Genomic DNA, 19879 nt, shown 5'->3' with positions numbered 1-19879 from the left:
TTAGAAATCTTGCTGATGAAGAGAAACCATCATGGAGAGCAAGAAAGTGGCAGCCACTAAGTAAGAGAAAAGAAAAAAAACCAAAGAGGGAGTGGTAACCAGGAAGCCACATGAAAAATGTGTTTCAGGAAGGAGAGAGTGATAAATACAGTGTCAGATGTTTTTAATAGATGCATTTAACATTTCTGGGACTGAGAAATGATCATGGTATTTGGCAATGCATTGGTGGTGATGGTTTGGTCACTAAGTCGTGTCTGACTCTTGAGACCCCATGGACTGTAGCCCCAGCCAGATTCCTCTGTTCATGGGATTTCACAGGCAAGAATACTGGAGTAGGTTGTCATTTCCTTCTCCAGGAGATCTTCCTAACCCAGGGATTGAACCCATGTAGTGAGCAGCTTCAGGAGATGCGTGATTAGTAAAAGCCTTGTTGAGGTGAATTAAAGAATCAAAGGAGAAGCAATAGAATTACCGAATATATACAACACCTTCAAGGAGTTTTGCAGTGAATGGGAGCAAAGATGTGGAAATGTAGCTGGAAGGGGGATGGGATCAAAGAGAACATGGTGGAAATGACCCTGTTGGAAGTTTGAGAAGAGATGTGAAATAGTGATCTCAAAGAATAGGAGAGTAAATTGATTAGGGTAATGTATTAAAATAGCTGGGCCCAGTTAAGATAATGGTTATGAATTTAAAGTGAAGATGGTCGAAAGAGATGCATATTCTTCTCCAGTCACTTCCCACTGCTCTGCTGTGGGTTTGGAGTATGTGCACAGAGTATTTAACCAGATTTGGGGCTTTGTCAGGTGGATGGGGAGGGAGAATCCAGACAGTTGAGAGTATATACTAGGGAGAGGCCATTGTGACCCTTGGACTTCAGACAGGTTAAGGAAGGAAGGGAGACTTGAGAGAGTTGAAGAGCAGGTTCATCTCCTGGCCTGTTTCCTTCACAGATCTGTATGCCGCAACCCATTTCAACAGTGACCCTGCTCTGGTGGTGAATGTAGAGCAACAATTAGCCACGAGCCTCAGTGATTTAACGCAAGCACATGGTTCTTTCCCAAACAACTCCATCCTGGGAGACTCTCTTAGGACACTGCTGTTGCCTACTGGGACATCAGAAAACAGAGAGAATTTGACCAAGAGGTCATTAAGCCCATCAAGAAGAGGATTCAGACGGAAAGAAAATATCCTTGCCACCCTGAATACAAAACATGGTTTCAGAGATGCTACAGGCAGTGAGGCAAGTGTTGGCTTGTTTGTGCTTGTACAAAAACACATCAGATCCAAGATTAGAATGGGGTTCTGTTTTTGTGATGGTAGTTTTGATCAAGAGTGATAGAAATTCAAAGGGATTTTCAGAGGTCAGTGGGTAATACTGCCAGGCCAAAGGCTGTGATTCTTTTGCCTTTGGGAAAGTCAGTCCCCTTCTGCTGCATTTCGGTCACAGGAAGAATGGTCCCTAATCTACTTCCAGAGCATAAACATGGGGAGAAGTACTTTGATAATAAGTGGACAGAGTTTACGATAGGAAAGAATACACAAGTTGCCAGGGGCTCAGGGTTGGTTGAAGAATGATCTCTGTTTCATTGTTGTTTATAATCTTACCATGTTTACACATTTGCTTTGGCTACAAATGACTAACTTGCTAGGGACCTTTCTTCTGAAAGCATTGCTTTCCTGTCCAGAAACTAAAATTATTCTAGTTTTTCCCCAGAATGAATTAGATTAAGATGATGAATTAAATAATCCAAAGGATTTTTAGCTGAAAGTTGGCTCAGAGAATAAACAACAAATCAAAAAACATTCCCACACATATTATTTAATTCATTTTATAAAATTGTAGTACGATAGTTAGTGTTGTTCTTACTCATTAACTAAGTTTTGTCACTGCCTTTGTATACATCCCTCCATGGAGAATGCCATCTTCTCTCCTCTCATCTATCTGAATATTAATCTTTCTCCAGGTTTTAATTCCATCATGAAACCTTCTTCTCATTAGTTAAAGGAACTGTAGCTCTCAGGACATTCCCTTCCCTTGAACCCATAGTCTTAGTCATACGAATCATTTGTCATTTAATGACTTACTGCCTTGTGAGAAAGCAGGTTATTTGGTCAAAAACAACTATTTCTAGTCACTTTTGTTTCACTTGCTGGAAATCTTTTTGCACATCGACATGGGCTTATAAAGGGATTTTGTTGTTGGTTGGTTGGTTGGCTTTTTTTAGCTTTTAAATACTTTCTATTCAGTTTTCAAAACTTTGGAATTGGTTATAATTTTTGTGTACCAAAGGGGGCAGTCTTGTAATACTTTTTTTGACTTTTTGGTCCTTTTTTGTTTTCCATCTTCAGTCACTGATGCCTATTGTTCTAGAAAAGAGCACTAGTGTTAATGTATTTAGGGTAAAGCCATAGCAACATTTAGGATATTTAGGTGCTATATTAATAAGATATGTTCTAGGAAATTTTCTCACCTCTATTTCATGTTATATTGTTAAAACAGTAATTAAAATCTCAATGCACTCTTCTGGACTGTCTTAAAAGTTCCCATTTCTTTTTTCCTGTTAGATACTGTATTTGTTTATATGAAAAGTTATAAAAGAGCTGCTTGAATATAACTATAAAAGAAATACACTGTTTAGTTTCTAGAAAGGTATAAATCAGAAGAGCATTTAAAAGTTGTTTAAAAAATAATCCCATATAAAAAAACACAAAATTAAATATGAATTCTTGATTAGAAAATTTATTTTTAACCAACTGACTTTAGAATCACAAATTATAAAAATTAAATTTAAAAAAATCATAAGGCATAATTTGCTGAAAATTAAAAGTAACAGAATTATTCCAAAGTTCATAAAAAAATTATCCCCCACTCTCACATTATGAAAAGTGAAAGAAAATACATAAGGCATATGTGTGTTTCTAAGTTGCTTCATGATGTACACACAGTATTACCAATACATGAAAAACCAATGATATTTTGATTGGATTTTGAAATGGACATTTCAATATCCATTTTCCACAAGAGTAGTGTAACCAGTCTTTCTATGACTTTCCTTCCTAATCAGATTAATTTCTTAAGGACTTCATCTTTTAGTTCATATGTTCACAGATCTTATATACAACTCTCAATGCACATGATCAGTGTTCAATACAGATCTGTTTAATAAATGTTTATCCCATTTATAATGCTTTTCCTTATTAATCATAGGCCACATGTGTGACTCAAGTCATAAATATCACTGTCTGGTGTTCTGTTTCATGGTTGTCAGATATGACAGCATTAGCTAATTAATCATTTATATATTTTTAATATCAAAAGAGTCAAAGATTGAGAAATAATTTGGCTGTTTTTAATATGTAACAGCTTTCTTGAAGTCCCTTGAGAACTCACCGACAAGATTGATCTGTCCAGTAAAATTCACAATTTTTTTTTAATTTTTGAAAATTTTAATTTATTTACTGGCTGCTCTGTGTCTTTGGTACTGCTCATGAACTTTCTCTAGTTGTAGTGTTTGGGCTTCTCATTGCAGTGGCTTCTCTTGTTGCAGAGCACAGGCTCTAGGGCACGCTGGCTCAGTAGTTGTGGTGTGTGGGCTTAGTTGCCCTGTGGCATGTGGGATCTTCCTGGACCAGTGATTGAACCTGTGTCTCCTGCATTGGCAGGTGGATTCTTAACCACTGGACCACCAGGGAAGTCCCCAGTTGTCTTTTAATTCATTCAGACATGACTAAATATATAGACATATACATCATATCTGAATGAATTAAAAACAATTGGAAGTTTCACTGGAGAGAGAGCTCTACCTAGGCATCTATATACATAAGATTTTTACTGAATAAAAAGTATCTTTAGTACTGGGTCCAACAATAGCATTTAACATAACACTTAAAATGTTATAGGACAGTTATGTTTATTATATATTAATATACTAAATATAAGCTTATGAGTTATAACTTTTATTAAATTACTCCCCATGTTATTTTATGATAATATAATACCTTAAAAAATGTTCTGCAGTTTAATCTTTCCATATTCATAACATAATGTTAAGCCATAGACATGGGTGTTAAAACATTTTTTGTACTCTTCTGAAAATCTCTATAGAAAATTATGATAGAAGATACTGTTTGCTTTGAAATTATCCTTGTATATATTATTGTATTTGTCTTAGACATAAGTAATATTCTATTAAATCCGAACTGAAAGATGAAGTCAGCTTTCTCTTTTGCTTAATGTTAACCCTTTAAATGTCTGGGTTTTTACTTCTCTTATTGTGTAAGAATGACAAATGGTTGGGTGTTTGTTTTTTTTTTCTTGAGCCTCTCTCTAGTGACCTGGGCAGTTTGCATGGTTTGCCAGGAAACCACAGTCCCCCAGTCTCTGCCAGAACCTCCCATGTGGCCACTGTCCTCAGACAGCTCCTAGAGCTTGTGGATAAGCACTGGAATGGCTCCGGCTCCCTCCTCCTGAACAAGAAGTTTCTCGGTAAAGTGAATTCATTCTCAGTTCCCAGAGAAGGGCTCAGCCTTGCTTCTGCTGTTTCTGCTCTACATTCTGATAAAAGCCACTCAGCCCCCTTTACTTGCAGGGGAAATTGTTCTCATGAGCACTTACCAAAATTTGTCAGCCACACAGTGATAGACAAATCTGCATTTTTCTTATAATCATCTTCCCTGTTTTTCCTTTTTTTGGTTGCACTGTGCAGCTTGCCAGCTCTATGCAGGCTCTTACTTCCCTGACCAGGGATTGAACCTGGTCAATCAGTGCCACGGCAGTGAAAATACCAAGTCCTAACTGCTCTACCGCCAGGGAATTCCGTTCTCTGTTTTCATAAGCACTCTTCCCTCCTGTACCAGTTGTCTTGTTTTCCTGTAACTTTTTTTTTTTTGGTAGTCTTTAAGTGATTATATATAAAATAAAGCATGGTCATGTTAATGATTACAAAAGAATTTTATGATCCTTGGGGAGAATGCCAATAATAAATACAATAGAAACTGAGTTTGATCATCAGAGGTCTGAGATGACTATGGAAATGTTGTAATTTGTAAAACTCTAATGACTAAATGACCTGGACTCTTTTTCAGGACTTTGCTTTTAGGAACTTGGGGAAAAACAGTTTTGCAAATATTGTCCCCATGTGTCTATTTGTTGTTTAATAGTAGTGGTAAGAGTTTAAGTAAAAACTAGGAACTTTAAGGGCTTCCCTGTTGGCTCAGGAAGTAAAGAATCCTCTTGCAATGCAGGAGACCCGGGTTTGATCCCTGGGTCAGGAGGATCCTCTGGAGAAAGACATGGTAACTCACTCCAGTATTCTTGCCTGGAGAACTCCATGGACAGAAGAGCCTTGCGGGCTGTCCATGGGGTCATAAAAGAGTCAGATATGCCTTTAAAGTTGTTTAGGCTTAGCTTTTTTTTGTTGTTTTTTAATATCTAAAGCAACATACAGAAGAAAAAGTCTTATCTCAGTTACTTTCCTTCCCACATTGATCCTTTGCTCTTGTTTTGTAGGAAATTATCCCCAGGAGCCATTCATCAGTGATTAGAGAATAGCACGGAGCATGCACTCATGAGAGTCTGCTGTTGTTTCTCCATAGATGTGGGATATAGCTTTTTTATCTCCATCATGAAACATCTCTTACAGTTACTTACTAAATTCTTGTAAAAAGGAGACATTAGATTACCCTATTTATCCAACAGAGCTGGTAGTTATTGACTAGGAATTCTCTGCTTTAGCTTTTAAGACTGGCCCGTGTGCCCAACCTGAATTTTTGGCAGGTCCTGCCCGAGATCTGCTTCTGACCTTGGTAGTCCCTGCTCCTTCTCAGCAGTGGTGTCGCTCACATCCGGAAGATACATCAAAAGCCTTCCACAGGAGGGAGATGGAACTGAAGGAGACAGGGCAGCTGGTTCCTAATGACATGGTATGCTGCTCTCATCTTCTTTTCCTACTCTTCCTTTACTAGAAAAGGACAAGGCAGCAAGGCTAGAACAGCTCTGTGCCATAAAGATCATCATCACCTGAATACCTAGATGCTTATGAACTGAAATATAGGAAAGTCAGTCTGTGCAAATTAGGAACACAAAACTTGCAGGGACAGCTTGGAGGTTCTTCAGGGTTGACTCCCTAATCCAAAAATTCTAAGGAAAGGCTTGAAATGGAAAAGAAAAAAAAAAAGCCCTAGAGTAAAAACATTTAGGATTGTGTTCTTGAGGGTTATGATTTGATTCAGATGAGGGAAGTTGAATGTCTCTGGAATTGTCTTTCCTCCGTTCTGATGAGAGCCCTAAACCAGGGACCACTCCTAGAGCGTTAGGGTTCTGGTGCTGGGAGGGAAAGAAGGGATTCATTTTCTTAGACTCCCCCCTAACCTTTTCTTAACATTAGAGGATTTTCAGACATCAAGTTTATTTTCTAGAAACTTTAAATAGGTGATTCATAATGCTGGCCACTTGTCAAAACAACCACTTGTTTCGTAATAGTAGCGGATATTTCACATGTGGTAAAATGCATGTAGTAAGTTTCTTTGCTGCACTTGCACTATGTTTACCAATGAATTAAAATTCTAGTGAGAAAGAGAGAGGCTGACCTCCATTCAGTTTATCACTAAAAAGAGCAAAGATTCTTTCAATCTTCTAAAAACACTTTCCAGAATTTCAGATTCTTAATGTGTTTGTATTTTGTTTTCTAATCTAAAGGAAGGTTTGAAGCAAAAACTAGTCAGAGTGCTGGAGGAAAACCTCATTTTGTCAGAAAAAGTCCAGCGTTTGGAGGAAGGTGCTACCACTTCGATTGTCAGTGGGCACCCATCCCACACTTACGGTAAGTTCAGGAAAGCAATGTATGGTGCATTTCAAGACAACATTTTGTTTATAGATGACCCATTTAATAAGCTTCATCATCCAGAGCTCACATGGCTTCCTAAATGGAAACAATCATTTTGCCTCAGAGTTGTAATGCAGGTGACTTGAGTTACCAGAGTAAGAGAGTTTACTCTTTTATCAGTGTAAAGCATTTACAAATATTATTATTGACATTATTTTTTGAGAATGATACTTGTTTTTTTTTTCTGTTTATAGCAGAAGATCATGTTCCTTACAGAAAGTTTGAAAAATATAAGGAAAATAAAATCGCACTACCCAGAAATAACTACCATTAGTGTTTTGGGTATATTTTCTTTCACCTATATCCCTATACATATATTTTAAATTCAGAACTGAAATTTGTGTTTTGACTTTTCAAAACGAATTTACATACAAAAAAATGCACACATTCTAAGTTTGATGAGTTTCTCAAAATGTATACTCACTTAATTCCATCCAATCAAAATACAGAACTCTTCTCTAAAAAGTTCAACCCTGGTGCATTTAGGTTCCCCTACTATTGACCCTCAGCAATCTGATTTCTACAATCTAATGTTATTAATTTAATAGCATAGGCATTTCCTCTAATATCACATGACTATACCATATTTATCTATTTAGTCCTCTATATAGTTGTTTTTAATGTTAGTTATTATAAATAAAGCTGTCATTATTTATATTATAAATAATTCAAAGAATTTCCAAACATTCAAAGACTTGAAGTAGAAGACCCTAGAGTGAAAATGCTTCTCTAAGATCATCTTCTCTTCTGATGGAGCTGAGAGACCTAATATTTATGCTGTGATAAATAATTCAGCTATTAATATCTGTGTGTATAAATTGTTGTATACATTTTTGACCAGTTTTCCTAGGAGACATTCCTTGAAGTAGAATTAGTGGATCCAAGGATGTGGACATTTTTGAGGTTTTTGTTACACATTACCAAATCATTCCTAAAAAGGTAGTTTCAGTTTATACGCACATCAGCAGCAAATATATATTTGAATGCCTTTTCATTTCACCCTTGCCAACACTGGGTATTGAATATTTTTCTTCATTATGACAAGTGAAAAGTAATAATCCTATTGAATTTGTGATTTGTTCTACTTTATTCTTAGTATAGTTTAGATAGATAAAAGTCTACCCTTGACTTTAAACTTCTAGTTCAGCACACTGAAACAAACATTATGGGTATTTGGATATTTGTATGAGAAATTTGATTTGGAAATCAGCATTGAATTTCCAGAGTTGAATCTCGTCTATCTAATATTTATAAGCCTGAATAATCAAGACATCAGTTTCCACTTACCTATACTGAAAATAAATAGGTGTTTATTCACTAGATACTTATTTTCAACCAGCTATGAGGCCCAGTACTCTCTTTGGATTACTGGTGATAAATACGGCTGTTGCAGCCCTGATTTCTACCTTCCAGAACCTTGCTACTCAAAGTGTGAACCAGAGATCAGCAACATTAGCATCACCTGGGGATTTGTTACATATATAGAATACTTGGCCTCACCTCAGACCTACTGATGGAGAAGGCAATGGCACCCCACTCCAGTACTCTTGCCTGGAAAATCCCATGGACGGAGGAGCCTGGTAGGCTGCAGTTCATGGGGTTGCTAAGAGTTGAACACGACTGAGCGACTTCACTTTGACTTTTTACTTTCATGCATTGGAGAAGGAAAAGGCAACCCACTCCAGTATTCTTGCCTAGAGAATCCCAGGGATGGGGGAGCCTGGTGGGCTGCCGTCTATGGGGTTGCACAGAGTCAGACATGACTGAAGTGACTTAGCAGCAGACCTACTGAATCAGAATCTGTTTTTTAGTAAGATTCCCCAGGCGATTTGTAAGCATATTAAAGTTTAAGTACTGTTCTAGAAGACTGACTTGCTTAAGATCCAGAATTCTTGTGCTTTCACTACTTTATTATTTCAAGCCTTGGTAACATATTTGGAAAGCTAAATATGAATGCTTTGGCCACAAATTCAGTTTCTGTAAGTGCTCATTGAGCTATTATCTTGCACCCAACACAGTTCTAGGTGTTTTCACATATTCCATACAGAGTGAGGGACATACATGCATGAATTAAAATGCAGAATACAGGGAGACCTAATATTTGTTGACTGCCTATGCCTATGACTGCAGGTGTCTCACTGACTCCTCATAACAGTGCTGCGGGACAGGATTGTGAAATTCACAAAAATGAACTAACATGTGCAAGATCAAGTGGTTGAATTTTAACTCAGATATGTCTTCTGCTAAACTGTATATTCTTGTCACTATATCTGCTGTCTTCAAGAGAAGGAATGGTGAATGGAGTGTGGAGGTGGGTGCAGTGGGGCCTCCAATTCTTCAAGATGCCCACCCATTCACTCAAGCTCTTCTCAAACACTAGCCACTTGGAATCCTCTCACCCCCATATACTGTAACCTTTGTAGATGATCTTCTGCGCAAAAACCAACAGCTGAACATGCAGGTGTCTTGCCTGAACCAGGAGCTTGCCCAGCTGAAAAAGCTAGAGGAGACCGTGACTCTTCTCCATGAAAGTCAGAGGTAGGATTGGATCCATCTAGCTGGCTTCTGGAAGCAGATATTTACTTTCCTTTATCTCCTTTGTTTTACTTGGCAAGTTAATATCTATATACTTTTCAAATTAATTATGTTCTGTATGTAAACAACCTATATCCAGGCCAGTTAGCTCAGGGGTCAAAATACTGCTTTCCAGAACACACCAGGGACTAAATATCTTTGCTGGCACTGGTGGGTTACAGCACCTCAATAATAAGTAGTTTCTCACTGGATCCAACAGGACCCTTGTTTGGGTCAGCTAACTTTCCTCAGTCACAATGTACCCCTAAAATCAGCCACCTTGCTCTTCTGAAAAATGTCTACCTACTTTTGGTCATAGAAGAGAAGTCAAGCACACTCAGAATGATAGGGAAAGAATCCAATGTATGTGTTCTTTTCAGAGGAATTCAATAACATGAGGCTCTTCAAAGAACAGTTTCCCCAGGCTATAGGCTAGACAAATCAGAAGAGGCCTCAAGACTATTGGTATATTTAGACAAGCCCTTGAAATTTTGATTTGCCAAACACCTTTGCTAGGACCATCAGTGAAGCTTAAATAGAAGAACTCTATTCCCCAAGCCTTCAGTCCCTAACTTCACTTCCTAATTTTTCTTGGAACGGCTTAATATAAGGAGCATTCGACCCAGATCCATTCTGGCTGACTTTTTTAAAAACTTTTTTTCTAATTATTGCAAACATATACAAAAATGTGTGTGTGTGTGTGTTAGTGGCTCGGTCATGTCCGACTCGTTTCGACCTCGTGGACTGTAGCCCATCAGGCTCCTCTGTCCATGGAATTCTCCAGGCAAGAATACTGGAGTGGGGAGCTATTCTCTTCTCCAGGAGATCTTCCCAACCTACCCACAGATTGAACCTGGGTCTTCCACATTGCAAGCAGATTCTTTACCATCTGACCCACCACTACATAGGGGTATAGGTATGCACACCATACATACCCCTATACTATAAGGGTATAGTATAAGGGTAGCCCATACAAGAGTATACTGAATAGCATAAATTCATGTTTATCACACTTGGGTGTGTACAGAATCACCTGAAAACTTGTTGAACTACAGAGTGCTGGGTCTTACCCCCAGAGTTTCTGATTCTGCAGATCTGGGCTGGGAACTGAGAATTTGCATTTCTAGTAAGTTTTCAGGTGATGCTGTTGCTTCTGGCCTGGGGACTACACTTTGAGAACATTAAGGTTTATCTCTTTAGTGATGTATTAATGGCTATATTTTAGAGTAACTTGAATTAATTCTTCTCTGTTTTGTTAAACCATCACTTCAATATATAGGTTCAGTTTGTTTCATTTTGTTTTTGATTTATAGGGAATATTTTTATTATTTTGATTTAATCCTGAGTACAGTTATGTTAAACTTACATGGTCCCAAAGTCAGATCTATGAAATCAGATAAATTCAAACAAATTTAGCTTCCTTACCTGTCTCCTCTATCCTTTCCTTCCCTCCCACTAGCCTTCCATTGCAGGTATGGGTGTGTATTTGTATTCCCTCTATTATATAAAAAGAGGCATAATGTTGCTTTAACATTTTATCTTAGAAATCATTTCACAGTGATGTTTAGAGTAAGTTCTCACTCCTTTTTATACATACATAGGACTCCACGATAATTAATCCTCTGATAGACATTTAGGCTGATGGTATCTTGCTGTTACAAATAGTGCTGCAGTGAATAGCATTGTGCATACATCTTTTTTGGCAGGGAGGGGAAGTCTCTGATAGCTTCTAACATTACGTGGTAATGCAGAGTCCAAGAATACAATTATTAGCACCATTAGTTTAATTGCTGAGGCAGTATAGATTAGAAGAAGTAGAAATTAAGATCTGGGAATAGGAATAGAAATTGCAGGCCTGGTCAGGGGCCAGTCTCCTGGTGCTTCTACTTATTCATCATGAAAAGTGCTTTGGAAAGAATAGAACAGTCACTATGTAAAATGTGAACTGCGTTATTGCTACAGTCATATTCATAATCAAACAGGACTGGAACATAATCAAACAGGACTGTAATAAAGAAACTGTTAAAGGTATTACTTCATTTTACATTTATCTTTAGCAAACATTTCAGGTCTGAATGACATCTACTTTGCTTTTATGACTTCACAACTATCTTTCCCCCCATGTCTCAGATCCCTGGTGGTAACTAATGAGTATCTGCTGCAGCAGCTGAATAAAGAGCAAAAAGGTTATTCTGGGAAAGCACTCCTGCCTCCTGAGAAGAGTCATCATTTGGGGAGATCATCACCCTTTGGGAAAAGCACGCTGTCTTCCTCCTCACCAGTAGCACATGATATGGGTCAGTATTTAATACAGACTGTTTCAGACTCTGTCCCAGAGCCTAGTCTATGGAGCTAACACTGTACACCTTTGCAGCTTGTCTCTCAGCCCCAGGGGGCTCTCAGTGTCATTACCACTAGTATGGTGGTATTTTCCCACAAGATTAAGAAAAAAAATCTTAATTACACTGTATTGGTCTTTCTTTTTATTTCTCTTTTTATCTCCTCCCATCAAGTCATTCTTTCCTTCTGTCCACATAAATAGTTGGCACTTAGTCCTAGGCATCATATCACATAGGAACACTTGGCTGAAAATGTCAAAAAGGAAAAAAACACTAGATATTTTTCCCAAGTGTCAGTTGAAACTGTGTAGTAGGAAGTTAGAAAATAATATCCATGGCCAGGTATGTTTTGTGTTAGAGGAAATTTCAGAGAATCTCTATTGATCAGTTCATCAAATGTGTTTTGGGTTTCCTCCCATCATAGTTAAAGGTGACAAGGTCTGCTGGAGCAGCCCAACAGTTTAGTTGTGTGATGGAGCTGAAAGCTTCCATTGGTACCAAATAGGCCTAAATAAAAGCCTAGAGACACCCTGGAAAGAGAGAGTAGGTAATTCCTACTCTGGAGAATTGGAGAAGGTGTCAGTGAGGACTTGTTTGAGTGGAAGATGCAAAATAAGTATAATGGTACCAGGTACAGCAGGGTGCAGAGCCTCCTAGGCTAAGGGTACAGGGTAGAAATGTCTGGGCCCCCAGGGATCACTAGGCAGGGAAAATGTAGGTCATGGTGCCATGAAGTATGTAACTAGGGGACCTTCCTAGTTTGGGAGGGAGGTATGATGTCAGGAAGATGTCCCCTAAAGAAATAATCTTTCAACCAAAATCTGAAGAATTGGAATGGAAGATCACCAGGCAAATGTAGGATTGAAGGCAGAGGCAGTGGGGAGAGCTGCAGAGAGAAATAGCATAAGTCAAGGCCATGGAATGGGAATAAAGTCCAATCAGGGGACAGAAGGCCTGAGAAGAGATACGCACCGTCTAGGTTGCATGGCTCCTTAAGGATTTTAGATTGGGAACGCAGAGGGGTAGTAGATTTGTGTTTGAGAAGCTTTCTCTGTAGAAAGAGTGGATTGATGTCTGGCCATGTGGAGTGGGCTGGATCAGAGAGGAGCTAGAAAGATGAGAGAGAAGGCTGGCTCAGTCCAGACCAGAGGTGCAGCCTCTGAAAGTTAGCTCTGAGCTGAGCATCCACTTTACACATGAATACCTGGTATTTCAGACTGAGGATCAATCTTTTCTTTAATCCTGATTGATTAGGCATCAATGGGAAAGGATAATGAAAGTGACTCTTGTGTTTCTGCTTCAAGGTTGCCCAAGTAGCTCATGTTGCCAGAGAGCTCTAGAGAGTGAAGGACTGTCAACCTAACATCATATTGTACTTCTCTTCATCTTCAGGGTCATGTCAGAGAGAGAGGAAGATAGAAAGATTAGACACTTATTTGCTTCTCTGACCCAGGTGCTGTGCAGGGAAGGAGAGCTATGCTGTAATAATGAGACATGAAAATCACAACTAAGATCACACATCTCTAGGTTAAAATCTACAGACCTCTTGACTTCATGTGAGTTCCCAAAAGGAGCATGTGCAGTGGAGCCATAAGTTTCTTTGTGCGGCATGGCTCTGAGGGAGCTAAGAGTGAGCTCGTTTTCTGTGGAAGTGTCAGTAAGGACAGCCCCCGACCCTACTTTGCTGGTCCTGTCTTGACTCCACTGAGAGCCCTCCAAAGAGCCTAAGTCTTGCCCAGGTAGTGTAGCCTTAGTCAATAGCCTTATAGCCCTGTGTTGACCTATTTCATGGTCCCAACCCAGTGCACAGCCCAACTTACTTGACAGCCAGTGAGGTTTAGGGGAGATGGGGACAGGGATAATGTGCTTCTTTCTACAACCCAGGCTCACTTCCTTCTCCTATCTGATAATGCCAACCTGGAACCTATTCAGAGTACCTCTAAGGAGAAGCAGAGCCTGACTAAGACTAAGTCACCTTCCACCCTATTTTCTATTATCACCGAAAATGGCCATTACTGCACTAGGCCAGGCCCCTCTCTAGGGTTGCTGGTCATTCCTGCAGAAGTCATCTATGGTTCTGATTTTCCCTGTGTGGCCTTGGTCCAGGGGCAGCAGTAGATTTGTGACATCAGGGAAGGGCCAAAGTGTTGTTGCCCTATGGGGCTAAGTGGACTCAACATGAAGCAGGGGAAGTCCCCTGAAGCAAGTATCGAATAGAAAATAAGTGGAGAAGAATTCCTCACCCTGGACCTGGGACTGTTGGAAGAAAGACAGAAACAAGGCTGACATGGAAAACAGGTCCTCAGGGAAGTTCTGTGCCCAAAAGGAGAGGCAGGGCCCCCTGACAGGTTTCAACTTCCTACCAGCTATACATAGTGGGTTCTGACAGCTTCATCCCACAGATCCTAACCTTTCTTCCTTGCCCAACTGGGTTTGCTAGCAAGGGTATCCAAACCTGTCCACCGTGAGGAGCTATGGGTAGTGGAGAAGTGATAACCAAAGGGCTGAAGTGGCATTGTTTGGTCAGTTGCTGCCAGAAACCTTTTTAGTCTATTAGACTAAAGGTTTTCTGGCTTTGGGTGGGCCTTGATTTCTTTCAGGTTCCATAACCACTTTTCAAGAAGAGGGGACTTTACTCCTACAAGGTGAGTTTCAGGACTCAGCCAGTTCTCCTTCTGGGCTCCCCTAAGCCACACTGCCAATCATAGGAGGGGCCAGCGTGCTGCTCCCATATGTACTAGACGGTCATCTCACCTGCAGCTTAATAACCTGGACCAGGCCAATTTGCAGGATTTGGATTTCACTCCTGTTAGGCTCATTTAAGTAAACTTGCAATTTAAACCAATTCCCCAGGGCTGGAGGAAATATTCCTCTACTACTTGCTGGTGGGAGAGGTAGAGCTCTTTGAAACTCTTCTCTGAGCAATGCAAGGTCAGCTGAGTCAGGAGATCCCACAGCTGTCAGCCATTAGGCAAGGCTCTGCTGTGATCAGGTGATGGTCTCTGCTCTCTAATTTTCACTTAATCCCCAGAGTCTGTTTCAAGTTTCCCTACCTCTCTAAACCCGTGCTCCAAGTGACTTTGGGCTCAAGGGACTCCGGGGCCACCTGGGGCAGAAACATGCCAGAACAGCTCAAGGGATGAGGAAATAAATAGTTGTGTTGCTTTGCTTTGTTATCTGAGTCAGGAAAGAAAATATTTGTGAATGTGTGCTTTTAATTGCTAGAAATGGACAGTCCCTAAGTTCCATCCAGTCCACTTGTCAGCAGGAAGGAAGGAGAGTTTGCCCCAAAGCCTTAGACTAGGGAGTAACTCTGTCCTAACATTGAGAACCTAGAGGGGAGAAAAGGTTGATCTGGAAGCTCCCAGGATTTCTCAGGATCAGAGAAAGACACCCCTTCTCACCCAGCCTGGGGTGGTGAACAGATGGGAGGGGATCAGCAAGAAGAGGCCCATTCATTGTTGGACACCCTGCTTGCCCGTCAAAGGCTGATGTTGAGTGCCAAGTTCTATCACTGGGCCTCCAGCAGCATTTTTGGAAATCAGTGTTGGGGCTTGCTGTGTTACAGCCTGGCCAGGGAGACAGAGGCATGCTTCTGGCCTCTATGCTGCAGAAGCTCCTTAACTCTTTGGGCCTGAGTTTCCTCCACTATAAAACTGGGAGTTGAACTGTCTACTTTCTAAGGTTCTTTCTGGTCTTGCATTTTCTGAACTTCTGAGATGCAGCCCAAAGTGACTCGCCTTGGTGGCTCCCTGAAGTGGAGGCCTGTCAGCAAGCTTAGAGCTGAGGCCTGGCACTGGGCCCCAGCAGCGCTTAGCCCAGGCTGAGTTTGCTGTCTCATCCCTCCCCCTGCTGTGAAAGCAGAGAGGCCAAGACTGAGGCCCTAACTGCAGGAAAGCAGCCATGCTGCCAGATCTCTGGGTCAGGGCTGAGGTAAAAGGCTTTTGATATCCCTCTGCAGCATCCCCAGGCAGCCTGGCTTGGTGCTAATGGAAGGGGCCTGGTGTATGTCTTTTTCTGGGCAGGGCTGCCAGTGGAAGAATCAGTAGAGTGTGACATGGAGGGGGTTAATGACACTGAGAGGTCATCAAGATGTGAATGTCATTACCCTTGTTGTCATATACCTGAACAGTCCATATTGGTACAAAAGGTGTCTTTATTGAGGTCCAGGAAAGAATTAGGCACTTGGCCAGAGCAGCAGCTTAAATATGAGGCAAGCAGGCAGGGGGTTAGCCATGCCCAGGGCTAGGTTGGGGTGGTGAGGCTATAGGCACCTCTCCTCAGACAGAGAGGCTGAGGAGGAAAGAAAAGGGGGAAGGGGACGCAGAGCAGTCTGGGTCAGAGGCCTGGTGGGCTGGCCCTGAAGGGCTGGGCAGGAAGCTCTGGGTGGCAGATCCAGCAAGGAAGGGACCAGGCTCTCTTGCTCCACATGCCCCTTAGGCCAGGCCCGAGCCTCTGGCAGGGGCAGTTGCGCTGGTGGGCGGGGGGGTGGCCTTCCTAGGCCTCACTTCTTCACCTTGGCATCATAGGTACCTGCATTCTTGTAGGCACTCACGTAGCCACTGTCATCCAGGATGTCCTGCCGCCCAGCAATACCTTTGCCCTTGCCACTCTCATCAAAGCGTTCCTTGTGGGAGCCCGTGTACTTGCTGGTGTCAGTCAGCCGTTCCACAGCACCCCCTGTTTTTGCTTTCTGTTTGAACAGAGATCCCCCCAGGGGTACCTGGTTAGAGACAGCCCTTCCAACACCAGCCAAGATTCCCACCCCCCGCTCCTACACATCAGTGGTCATTAAAAACCATTAGGGCACTTACAGTAACGCCTACGTTGGCTGGTTCCTTGCCGGCCACCAGCTGGCAGATGGCATCAAAGGCCTCCTCCTTGCTCTTCCCCTTAAATCGCTTGGGAGCCAGCTCTTCTAGGGCCTTCTTGAACTCCTCATAGTTGATGACCCGGGCAGACTTCGCCCTGCCAGGTATGTGGACACCATGAGTTTGCCCCCTGCTCCACAATCTCCCTGGTTCCAGCCCCCCAATTCCCCTTCTGGGAACATCAGAAGCAGGAAATGCCTGGGGCTCACTTGACTTTGGAGAAGACGATGTCGACATCGGTCCCTGTCACAGCCTTTCCGTCAGCCACCTTGCAGTCCTTGCACAGCTTGGCCCAGTTCTTGCCATTCATCTCGTGCCCACTGGCCTTGGGGTCACCATGGATGGCAAACTTGCGGAAGCTTTCCTCCAGCCCAGCCACATCTGTGCTCGCTGCCATGCCACCCTGTAGGGACCCATCTCGGTCACCTCCCAGCCAAGTTCTTCCCCCTTCCACCAAGGCTCAGTATATCACTGCCTCTAGCTCAAAACCTGCAAAGTTGAAGTTTCAGGCATTCTGCCACACACTCTCAGAGCTGGAGATGGAGCTGCCTGAGGAGAGGGGCCAGTTTTCAGTGTCTGACTGGGCCCCAGAGCCATGAGGAAGAGCACTGAGAGGAAAGGTCCTGTCACTTAATGCCAGCCTTGGCTCAGAGTGGAGTTCAGAAGATGAAATCATGATCCTTGCACCAGGCTGGGAACAGAGTGGCACTGTCCAGAAAAACTGTGAGGGCAGCAGCTGGGGCTATGGCTTTGTCTGGCCCTGGCACAAGGCCTGCTTGGGTGGAAGTGAGGGTGGCAGAGCAGGCCCCCTCCCTGGAAGCTTCATGCCAAGCTGGGTCAGGCCCTGGCCAGGCTGCTGGTTGGACAGGTATTTAGTGAGGACGGTGTCTCTGTCAGGGTCATGAGGACTCAGCCCAGGCTGAGAAGGGAGCCAGGGCACAGGCAGGGGTGTATGCCCCAGGCAGGGGTGCAGCTGGCCCAGCTGCAACCTTGTTACTATTTTCTGTTAAACAAAAACATGAGGGAAGGGGGAACTTGGGGCTGGCCTGGCCACAGTTTGTGAAGCCTGGAGACAGTTGCTAAGGGAGGGTGGTGCTGCTTGGAGAATGTTGCTAAGGGCAGGATGGTGTCAGGGCGGCTTAGGGAGAAGCTCCCAGTGCTGCTGGGCTGGGCTGGGCTGGAGAATGGGCTTACGGGTGGGGCACACCAGCACTCCCAGCACCTGGGGCACAACCATGGCTTCTTGGCCCCTTGCCAGCCACTGGGGCTGTAACCTCTGTTTGTGGAGTTTAAGAGCAGGAGATTGTGGGGGGGCCAGCCTGAGTGGGGGTTGTAGAGTTATGAGCCCTGGCCCTGTTATCTTCACATCTACCCTCTGCACTGAAGCACACTTCCCCCATGTCTATACCTTCACACCTTCAGCCCTCCGTGGATGCCTCCTGGCCACACCCTGAGCACCACCACACTAGTCCACACTCCACAGCTGAGAGCACTCAGCCCTGGCCCTCCATGCCCTCAGCCTTATTCCCACTGACCACACCCTTAACTGGTACTCAGACTTCCCTGACCACACCAGCCCTGCACTGAAGTGTCCCCCACAGCCCTCATTGCAGTCCTCTGACCACACCCACAGCCCAGGGACTGGGGCCTGGACCACTCCCTCAGCATTCAGCCCCCACACATACACTAATAGCCTGTATCAAGGCCCCCCAATAATACCCTCAGCCGTGCACTGAAGGGTCTTCCCTACACTTGCCCACAGCCCCCACTGCATTCCCGGATCACACCCTTAGTTCTGCACTGAAACTCCCTCCATGTAACACAGCCTGATACAGAAGCCTCCCTGACCACACCCTCAATGCAGCCCACCTCTATCCATACCCCAGAAGCCCTGGAACTGGGTCCCCCATCCACACACCCACAGCCTTACTGAGACCCCTAACCAGAACCTCACAACTCACCCTCTCTCCACACACCTGCAGCCCCTGACCACACCCTCTATAACCCCCTTCACACACCCACAGACTTGCGTTTCCAGACTCCCAGGTACTATGCCGTGACACCCCTGTGTTGAGACTCCCATCTCATCCACGGCAGCCTCCTGACCACACCCTCAATTGTGTCCTCAGCAACTATCTTCCACCTCTCCCTTTTATACTAGAGCCTCCAGTGACCACAGCCTGGATCCCTGCCTGCCTAGCTCCCTTCCACTACCACTAGCCTTAACACTGAAAACCCTCTCCGGATCAGCACACACACCCATCCCTAAGTTGCAGCTTTGGGAACTGAGAGCACCCACAGCTCCTACATTGCAGGTACTCTGTGGGCCCAGGCTCCCTTTCAAACAACACTCCTCTTCCCTGTCTCTGCACTGCAATCTCCCACCAAGGACCTGGAGGAGACCAGCACTTTGTTCACTAAGGCTAGTCTGAGGGAGTTTGAGTGCCAAGGGATGCTTGTCCCAGGGTAATAGCAGGCTGATCAGGTGGCACCAAGTCACAGACTGTAGTCCCAAGGGTCTGCAGGCTCCTCTGGGACAGCTGGAGTCATCAATCAGCAAGCAGGTGGGGGTGGGGGTGGGGTGGAACACTTGGGCCCAGGGCAGGGCCGCTCAGCTGGTGTCCTCAGCTCAGGACCATCCGTGGTTGGGACCGCTCCCACGCCGCTTCCACCCCACCCCCTTATCGTGCTGGATACTGACTAGAGTGGCTGGCGCCGGGATTTCCTACCGTTTTCTACCTCGTGGCTGCTCCTACAGTGCGCGTTCGATGGACAGGACGCAAGAATGAAGCGATGGTAGCAGGAGACTTAGGCGGGTCCGCAGCTCTGCTCCCTGCCGGCTCTGGGGCGGGACTGCAGCCGGGGCGATTCCGCCGTATTATCCCTTGTTTCTTGGTCTCCATAGAGACGGCGAGCCCCACCTTCGGGGCTGTCTCAGCTCGAGAGTGACCAAGGTCACACTGGCTCCACCTACCCGACCCCGCCTTCTCCCCGCTCCGCGGGGGGCGGAGCTGCTGCAGCAGTCTCATCCCGCTGCTCCCCGGGCAGCTCTGTGGCGGGGGAAGCCAGACCTTTGTAGTTCTGGCGGTCCTCGGAAAACCCCCATCCTGGCCTCCGCCCTAAGTTCAAAGCTGGTCCCCACCTTCAGGGGAGATCCAGCTTCCCAGAGCAGCAACCAAAAAGGCTTTTGGTGGGGGACGGGGTCGGG

The 19879-nt window shown here is 43.9% G+C and overlaps 3 protein-coding genes across 4 annotated transcripts in view; 1 reads left to right on the top strand and 2 right to left on the bottom strand.

Moving 5' to 3' along the window:
- LRRC36 (leucine rich repeat containing 36) overlaps nucleotides 1–12922 on the top strand; it is a 62486-nt gene extending 49564 nt beyond the window's left edge. The window contains exons 9-14 of the mRNA XM_010851044.1: nucleotides 954–1243; nucleotides 4324–4489; nucleotides 5780–5925; nucleotides 6701–6824; nucleotides 9311–9425; nucleotides 11592–12922. Coding sequence (XP_010849346.1) covers nucleotides 954–1243; nucleotides 4324–4489; nucleotides 5780–5925; nucleotides 6701–6824; nucleotides 9311–9425; nucleotides 11592–11817 — 1067 coding nt within the window. The 3' untranslated portion in view covers nucleotides 11818–12922. The remainder of the gene's footprint in view (nucleotides 1–953; nucleotides 1244–4323; nucleotides 4490–5779; nucleotides 5926–6700; nucleotides 6825–9310; nucleotides 9426–11591) is intronic.
- A 3014-nt stretch (nucleotides 12923–15936) lies between these two features.
- On the bottom strand, nucleotides 15937–19608 carry TPPP3 (tubulin polymerization-promoting protein family member 3). 2 transcript variants are annotated; one of them, XM_010851042.1, is made up of 4 exons: nucleotides 19401–19608; nucleotides 16881–17074; nucleotides 16615–16768; nucleotides 15937–16493 (listed from the first exon to the last, which is right to left on the bottom strand). In XM_010851042.1, exons 2-4 carry the CDS (start codon nucleotides 17066–17068, stop codon nucleotides 16305–16307), a joined length of 531 nt encoding a protein of 176 aa, XP_010849344.1. In that variant the 5' UTR covers nucleotides 17069–17074; nucleotides 19401–19608; the 3' UTR covers nucleotides 15937–16304. The 2 variants fall into 2 exon arrangements, with proteins under 2 accessions (XP_010849344.1, XP_010849345.1); XM_010851043.1 differs by having other exon boundaries at nucleotides 19411–19573.
- The window catches only part of ZDHHC1 (zinc finger, DHHC-type containing 1), a 24263-nt gene continuing 21560 nt past the window's right edge, over nucleotides 17177–19879 (bottom strand). Inside the window, exons 13-15 of the mRNA XM_010851117.1 lie at nucleotides 19646–19790; nucleotides 17866–17990; nucleotides 17177–17220 (exon numbers count right to left, since the gene is read on the bottom strand). Coding sequence (XP_010849419.1) covers nucleotides 17177–17220; nucleotides 17866–17990; nucleotides 19646–19790 — 314 coding nt within the window. The remainder of the gene's footprint in view (nucleotides 17221–17865; nucleotides 17991–19645; nucleotides 19791–19879) is intronic.

This window comes from Bison bison, unplaced genomic scaffold (assembly GCF_000754665.1).
Source record: "Bison bison bison isolate TAMUID 2011002044 unplaced genomic scaffold, Bison_UMD1.0 scf7180017864297, whole genome shotgun sequence".
Classification (NCBI taxonomy): domain Eukaryota; kingdom Metazoa; phylum Chordata; class Mammalia; order Artiodactyla; family Bovidae; genus Bison; species Bison bison.
This window is presented reverse-complemented; position numbering and strand designations above follow the sequence as displayed.